The sequence below is a fragment of the Malurus melanocephalus genome, unplaced genomic scaffold, assembly GCF_030028575.1.
Source record: "Malurus melanocephalus ecotype Western Australia unplaced genomic scaffold, MMel_1.1 scaffold_536, whole genome shotgun sequence".
Classification (NCBI taxonomy): Eukaryota; Metazoa; Chordata; class Aves; order Passeriformes; family Maluridae; genus Malurus; species Malurus melanocephalus.
In genome coordinates, this window is record NW_026623768.1 from 319,996 (window position 1) to 328,874 (window position 8,879).

At 32.9% G+C, this 8,879-nt stretch overlaps 1 protein-coding gene across 4 annotated transcripts in view; it reads left to right on the forward strand.

Moving 5' to 3' along the window:
• Nucleotides 1-8,879, forward strand: part of DPH6 (diphthamine biosynthesis 6) — a 200,991-nt gene that overhangs the window by 67,735 nt on the left and 124,377 nt on the right. For all 4 annotated transcript variants that reach the window (XM_057381864.1, XM_057381863.1, XM_057381861.1 and 1 more), the window contains exon 8: nucleotides 1,934-2,021. In XM_057381864.1, coding sequence (XP_057237847.1) covers nucleotides 1,934-2,021 — 88 coding nt within the window. The remainder of the gene's footprint in view (nucleotides 1-1,933; nucleotides 2,022-8,879) is intronic.

Genomic DNA, 8,879 nt, shown 5'->3' on the forward strand with positions numbered 1-8,879 from the left:
TATTCTTTCAATTAAACAAACACATTTAATAACTTGAAATTTTGGGGGTTTTCTTTCTGATATAAGCTTTTCTGTTAATTAAGTTTTAAGTAGTTAATCTGTCATTAAAAAGTGCTAGATTTCCCCCAAATAGGACTTGAACAACAAGTGTGAAATGTTTATTGAGAAACTCTGACACTGATAGAAGTAGTAGTACCCTGGTACAAGGTACTATTGTAGTCTTGGTGTCTGTTTTTTTATTATTTTTAATTGCTTGTTCCTCTTGCTAAGATTTCCAAAGTTATTTTCTACCTATTTCTGTTAGAAGACACCATGGCCATTTGAAAAGAATGATTTTAATATTAAGGAACTATCTATAAGTTATCTTATATCTTAAATGTAAACAATATTTTAATCATACAGAATCTYGATAATTACTTTCAAGAATGAAAYTGAGACGTATTTATCAAAACGTTTCAAAAGTTCACTTAAAGGGAAGTGGATCTTCTTATATTAAAGGTATTTATCATTATTGTGTGATGTTTTGTTATTTTTAAATAATATTTTTWAACACGTTTTATAGAACAGACATTTCTGTTTATTTTACACCTTTGTTAAGGAACAGGGATCTGGCCAAAGCTTCAACTGGTTTGAATTTGCATGGAGTTTATCTGATATTACTAGAAATCTATATCATCTCTTTGAACACTGTAGTGGTACCAAGGGCACTGATTTCAGGAAAAWTATGCGTGTCCTTAGCCTTACAGCAATTTTTAGATTTTCTCATACTGCATCTGAATTTCTCTTRTCTTTGAATTTCTCACCTTCTGATGTTTGTTTCTTAGAGATACCTTTTTCTTAAGTAGTAAAATTGTGCAGATGGATATAACAGATACTGCCTCTTGTGAATCAAAGTGTGACAGATTGTGTCTGTAAAAATGAAAACTAAAATTAACTAATTTGAATCAGCACACAGGAAGTTGAACATTGTTGTGAACACATTTGGCATTAAAAAGTTGTGTCTAGTAGTCTTCACTATCAGATGAAAGATGGTTGAATCAGCCAGTTTCTCAGTGTGCAATACTGTATGTTAATTCTTCAAAAACTAAACCCTGGAGCATTAATCAAAACAATGGACTTTTAAAAAACCTCCTTTTGAGGAAATTAAAGGATTGCTTTCTATATTAGTCTCTGGGTTCTAAAGCATAATGTAGTTTATTCTTTCATAGACTACAGCTAACTAGTTCTCTTAATATTGGTCTGGAAATGTGGGAAAATAGTGGAAGACTGGCAAGGAGTATTGTAAACACACTCAAGTGACTTGCAGCTGGGGTGTCAAAAAACACATGTATCATAGTAATATACACAAGGTTTTGGCCTTATGTGTTGGATGAGCAGAGCATCTGTGTTTAAATAACATAGGCCTGTGATAGACTTAGGGSCCCTATCAAACATGCTTGAGATTCCTGCTGGGCTGTGGGAAAGATCAAAGCGCAGTGGGGTGTTGTGCCTGTGCAAATCCCTGAGGTGCAGGCAGAGCAGCAGGTTTGGTGATGCTCTAGCATGGACCAAGTCTCTGCAGTGCCTGTGTCCCTTCTTTTGTGGCTCTGCCTGAACGCTGCTTCATGGGTCCCAGGTAGTGAGCTAATGAGAACAAGATTACTCTTTGCATTTCAGCTGTGGTTTTATGTGGCTGTTGTTGCATCCTCCTACRCCAGCTCACACAGGAAGTATAATTTATTCCTTTTGAAAATTCAAAATTCTTGAAGGTAATGTATTGTTCAAAAATAAGATTTTATATAACTACATTTTCTTAATTTATATGAAAAAACTGATAAGAAATTAATAGATTTTCAATTAGTTATCTGTGAGTTTGTGTCATACAGTGACTAAATGTTGTCTCTATGTAAAATTATTTACTATACTATTTCATGGTAAAAATCTTGTATTTCAGAGATTCAGCCAAGGTGGTCGTGCATTCAGCTGATGCATTTGCACCTGTGGCCTACCTTCATTTTTTAAAATTACACCTGGAGAATAAGGCAAGTAGGCTGCAAATGTTGTTTTCATTTAAAGCCATACATATGCTTTCTAGTTTTGTGTTATTTTGTCATAATTTGTAGTGAACCTACCTATTTTCATGTGGTTGTTAAGTTGAAATAACAATGTACATATTTAGTTGGATTTCAGAACTTACAATTAGGAAAGACCAAACACAAATGCTTCCTTGTGTCAAGTAAATGAATCAAGGTAGTATATTTGTGTGGCATTTTTCATCTTGAAACCTCAAAGTGCTCAGCCAATGTAGTTCAGTCAAGCATATGTGTAAGCTGTGTAGAACAGCTGCACTGTAGAACACAGTATGAACAGTATTGAATTTCTGAGAGATGGCATCTGTTTTTGATGCTTCTGGTGTGAAGTGGACAATTAAAAAACTTACTAACCTGTAAGTGCTTCAATTTTGAGTGTACTGGGTTTTGGGCTTTTTCCATATGAAAGATACATCTAATGGATGATTTCAAATCATGTGGAGATTATCTTGATCAAAAATTTAAAAGGAATCATTATTAGTTCATTGGCATTAATTGTATTAGCTTATGATTCCGTAGAAAGAACAGAACAGGAGTAGGAACTCTGGTGGTTTAAATGCTGCAGACTTTCATGTGAGCAGAACTGAGGTCAAAACAGAAAATACTTTTCTTTGTATTTGTCATCACTTTACTGTTTCTCGTTTTATTATTTTACAGTTAAAATKATTCTTTTCCTCTTGAGCCTCTACAAGTATTAATATTTTGTTGAAGAGGGTGCCTCATGATCTTTCTTCTATTGTTGCAGTCATCTTYTTATAGCTCTTCCTATGTCTTTCTGCACTTTGATGATAGAAGTGCAGAGATTGTTACAGAACATTATTATATTGGTATTTCTCATTTTCTCATTTCATGTCTCTTAAGCAACATTTCCTGCATGTCTTTCAATAGATCATGCCTTCTCCTTTTCCCCCTCCTTTTATTTTTTTTATTTTTTTAAATTTTATTATTCCAAGCAGATAAAGTACCTCAGTGTTTTTTTTCCATGATGGCCTCATCTTGCCTTGGATAGTAAATTATATTTCATCCTGTTAATTTATGGGTTTGGATTTCTTTAAAAAATAAAACATTAAATATTTTTGTGGGAGACTGTGAAAAGGATATCAGCTAACTATATGAAGCAAAACCAAATAGGCTGGATAAAGGAAAATTTGGAAATGTGGCATGGTGGGGAAGAGTGATAATATATTGATATTTCTTTGGGGGCACTGACTTTATTGCTCATGGCAAACTTGACGCTAAAATGTACCATACATCACTACAATGTGACAAGCCAGGGAAAATGAAAACCACAAAGCTTTACATAAATCAGGGGAAAATCATATTAAAATGCATAACATTTGATATAAGAATCAAGATTTTACTTTTATCTGTTCAGTAGTTCTTTTCCCCTTCTTATGTAGATGTTTTAGATTTGGTTAAAGCCTCACAATTTCAGGCAGTGTTGTAGTAAATCATATTTTCAATCCATTGTAGACAGACCTGTCTCACTTTGCAAGGGGTAAGTTTTGCAGCAGTTTGCCCTGATTTTAGTATATAAACTAATGTATTGTACAGTTAAAATGAAAATAGTCTAATTTTTGCAGTGGTTGTCGCATAAGGAAAAACATTAATATCTTTTGGCTATAGATTATTTTATGTCATGATAAAATAAGCTAAGTTTTCAGGACTTATAAATATGGAGAACCAGTCTTTCAGACCATAACTGTTAGCATCATTTAACTGCATAATGATAAAGACGTGCCTTCAAGATTGATATGCCGGTATTATTGTACTTTTGCTCACTATTTTGTGCTTATAAGCCTGCAGAAAAATTTAAGTATCAGTTAGTAATTCAGCACTTAAAAGCCAATCCTGTAATAATAAAGTACTGCAGGAAAAAACTGCTTCAGGAGAACTAATTTTAGTGTGAGGCTTTCAAGGGATTACTGAAAATTGAGGGGAAAAATACACCATTATGAACAATGTGTAAAAGTAGCCACTTTTGTAAGCACTTTGTAGAAAATATTAATAGACTCCACAGTGAAGTGTAATTCTAATAAGTATTATGCCATCAGTTTTGTTACTATTTCTGCCATGAGAAAATATCTTTAAAAATAAACATATTTTTTACTGCTTTGTATATTAATTTTATTTTTGTTATTTGCCACAGGTATTAATTTTATATTCTTTGAATTTACTTTTAAAATAATTTTGCAATTATCACTAGTGCACCTTAGTCTCTGCTGTCTTTTCTCCTCTATAATGCATTTCTTTAAGCTAAGTCTCTTCATTTTTCACTACAAAGCCTGCCTAGAAATTTGGTTTAGATTGTTTCTGGCAGCAAAATGAGCTCTTGTGCCTAGGGGAACATAACATTGCACTCACTGTTCTGGCTTAATATACTTCTGTGTAACTTCAAGATGTTTTTTGCATAAAAATTGAAGCTTTTTAATGCACACACTTTTCTTTATAAACACTGATGCAAAAAAGTCTAAAGAGATCAATAAATATTAAATTTTATTATTAAAACTACTAAAAATATGGTAAACAATTTTTGTAGGCATTTTATAACAAACTTTAAGAATAAATAATAATGGTAATAAAMCACTAATGCTCAAAATGTAGGGAAGCCTCTATTACTTCAGGGTAAAAAACAAGGTCACCACTTCAACACAGATAACTAGTTTCATCAATATTCTATTTTGCCAATAAGATAGTCACTTTTTGTGTTTAAAATATAGATTTTTTTTCATGAGAGACAATTTCTGAAGCATATTCTAGAATATTTGAATTAGGTGTATTGACTTTTGTACTCACTAAAAATTAAATTCTGAATATTTTCAATTAGGAAAAATACAACTGTGAAACCTTTTTTTTTTTTTTTTTTTACTTTTTCAGCACAATGAACTTGCAAAAACTTGTATTTTCTGCTATATTCTGTTACTCTGTTGTGTTGACTTTTTAAAGATTAGAAACTAATTAAAGCCGTTGGAGCTTCTACTGAACAGAACATACTTGTGATGATAGTAGTGAACATACTAGCTATTGTTCATGCTTTCACATTTGGTCTTTCCCACATTTTATAATGAATACTTTGTTTCAGTGTCAGTGAGTAGGARCACACACATATGAAACAGTATAAGCTGTGGAACTGCAACACCTTAAGTTATCAATAGTCCAGAATTAGAGGAAGTCATGTAGTTTTCTTTCTACACTTTGCAGAAGAAAGGAGCGTGTTTGCCTCTATGAGATACAGGAATCATGCCTGCTGCTGCTTTTTCTTGTAATAGACCATTGCATTGTATTACCTATCATAAGCTGATGCTGTGTTTTCCTGTTTGTAAAAGATCTTGACCTTGTGGCTAGGAAACATTTCAGAAGTGCRGTTTCCCCCAGTTAAATGGCAGCAGGTCATCATTTTTTACAGGTCATTTTGGATGTCGTTTTAAAAACACTTGCAGAGTTCTCTAACTTGTACACTTTTAAATTTAGGACAGGTTTTCAGGAGATATTTGCATCCCATGTGTATTAAAGGCRCATGATCCTGTAGGATTATCTGTGATTTAACATTGTAGCCATTTCTGTCCAATCCCTCATTCATTAYTTTAATTAATCTACATTTAGAACTTTAGCTGTAGAATTAAACTTTGTCTGTGATATCAGGGGAAATAAGAAGTCATTTCAAGTTGCAAAATATGTTTTGTTGGTGGCATTATGGATAGTGTTTTGTGAATACTTGCTCCTCACTGAACCATACGTCTAGGCAACCTTTAGTTTGTTTTCAAAACTTGGTAACAAATACCATAAAACTTTCTTTGTGTATTTATTTCAAACACTAAGATAATAAATAAAGGATTTTATTTCCACACTGTATAATTGCAGAGAACAGATTTCCTCAGTTCTCTGAGGAAAGATAATTTTTAGTTCTCTTTCAAAATGAAGATACTTTATTTGGAAGTATTTTGGAGTGAAGGACTTTCTTTCCTATGAGTCTGTATATTGTACTCAAAACTTACGAGATGCATGTGACCTCACTCATTTTTATTTCAAGGAGTTCTGTTATYAAGGTACATCACTAAGAATGAAGAGATTATCATAATCTTTTGTTTTCTGAGTTCTCTGCTCCAATGCATTCTCATTGCTGCTCAGTGGGAGAGTTATCAGTTTTGGAATTGTGTTGTGATAGGTTTTTATACCAGTTTCTGTAGCAGAGAATGTAAGGTTTTTAAAAAGACAATCTGTTGTTTTCATAGAAGACCACTACGTGGAATTTCAGCTATATCAGTCAAAGTCCTAGCTCCAAGGCTTTTTCAACAGGAGAATTTGGATCTTGGAACATTCGTGCATTTGCTTAACTTCATTCTGAGCGCACTTGCATCAATGACATGAGTTATGTGAATGTAGTTAAGTGTATGCATGCATGCAGGCTCAGATCCAAAATTAGGTTGGTATCACAATGTACAGTGGGTGTGGGAGAAACTGTGTAACAAATGGGAAAATATATTGCTTCTGTGAAGTAACATGAAAATGTTATGTGATAAAATAGGTTCTGTAAGATTTAATTAAAATGTCATTATAGCAAGCTTGATTTTTTCTTTTTAAAGTGATGAGAATATTTTTCAGGGAAAGTTACTCTGTTTGTGGCAGTCTATAAGTTTTAGCTTCTTACATTGCTTTTTCTGTTGAGAGGAGTGGAAGACCAACATTTGTATGAGATTTGAATATTGCTACTAAACACAGTCTGGCAGATCTACTTAGRCTGGCATTGAGCCTGTTGTTCTTCGAGTGCCAGGTTCCACACCTAATACTTCTGCTGCAGCCTGCACCTGTGCTGCTGTGSAAAGTGATTGATTACCAATGTTTTTGGAACCTTGTGGGAGTCAGCCTTGAATGAGTCATTGTGATGTATCATAAGCATTGAAATAAATGGACATCTCTAATTATTTTTACAGACTTTGCATCTTGTAAGAGACATAGAATTTCTTATATTTCACAATAATTTCTGAAACTTTTGCAGCTGACCATTGCAAACAGAACAATTGTACAGAGGAAACAGAGATGCATAATTCTAGTGAAGAAATGTTGTTATAAGCTCAATTATTTGTAAATTATGGAGTTATTTAGGAAAAAGGGATGTAGATGATATGAAAATTTCATGTGGCATCAGTTTGGGATGTTTGTGACATTAGCAAATTACAAAGCTACAGCAAATTACAGCTATGGCTGTAGCTACAGTATACCAAACCAGTTGTAATAGTCTGTGAGCCTCACTATATAGCCATGAATTTTTATATGTAGCACATCTTGCAGAAATCATGTTTAGAAACATAGGTGAAAGAATTTTAACTGGTGGCATAAAAATGGAATAGGTGTTCTTTTCATGTTCACTTGCAGAGCATATAAATTTGGTCCTCCAGATTAGGGAATCGAGAGAAGTTACAGGTCTTTAACAGCAGCTTCAGAAGATATATTTGGCTCTAGATGTCTTCAAAGTCAGATACTGATGTAAAAGTTGAGTTATCATCACAGATTTCTGATGTACACTATCATTTCTTGCCTTTGTTTTTCTGACCTTTCTTTGTGGTTATATGAACAGAAAATTTTAAAGTATCTTATATGCAATAAGTTTTATTTTCCAAAGGAAAGAAAAAAATACAGCAAAATTAAATACAATAAAAATACTTCACTATATAATGTTAATTTCTTTTTTAAATGACATTTTGCATGGAGTTCAAATTTATCAGCTAAAAGAATTTTTGCAGTTTCTAATGAATTGCCAAASGTTACATATTTTGTCAACTTTTTATCCTGCTTCCTTTGGCTTTATTATAATTTTTGTGAATTTAGTATTTAAGAAGCCTGCAATAAAATGCATAGTTTGGACACTATATGAAATTTCAGCTCTTTGGCAAGAAATTTAATTGATAGAATCTGGCATTACAGCCTGCAATGGTGTGTGATTAAGGTTTCTAGGTAAATTCTGTCATAATTCATACTGCTTTAGATAAAGATAAGTGCTATTACCCAAGCTAGTGATCCCAAGTCAACGTGCTCTGCAGATTAGGCTGATTGGAAAATTGTAAGAGAGTAAGGATTCTGGTTCCTCTAAAATAAAAAGCAAACAAAAAAAGCCACACAGAAAATGTATGCTGTAATTTTGTGACGTGTTGAAAATGTAATGAGCAATGGAATTGTTGAAGGCTCATCAGTAAGCACTCTGCCTGTGTATTTTGCTTTAAAAAGTACACCAGATAGTTTTCTCTTCATGGTCCTAAGAAAGCATTTGGGAAGAATGATTTTCCTTCCTTATCAAGAAATCTCTTCAGTGTATACATCTTGGGAAATGTTTTTTTCTGTTAACTCATAACAAAGCATTTGATGGAAAGGATAGTACTTGATATAATACGAAGTGATTTTTTTTTTTACATGGACTGCCTTCATTCATGGTTCCCAGAAGTTTTAAAACTTTATTACTCTTTTGCTCTATTAAACTATTTCATGACAATGTTAATTGTATTACTTATTAATTAACAAACTATTGCTTTTGTGCTTTTGTTCTTTTGTTCACTTACTTTATACTATTTTTTAAAACATATTTGTCCTGTATATAGTTGTGGGGTGCCATGTCTTTGTAACAATATTCTTTCTGTCTTTATTCTTGGGTGTCATCATTTTTCACATCTACTGTCCTCAGTTACTAAGTCTCCTTTTTTCTTCCATTTGATATGTCAACAGGAGTACATTATGTTCTGCTAGTTTCTCAATCTAATGGAAAATCTAAATGCTATTTAATGAATTATTCAAGGATATGTACCTGTTGAGCTGTCGTGG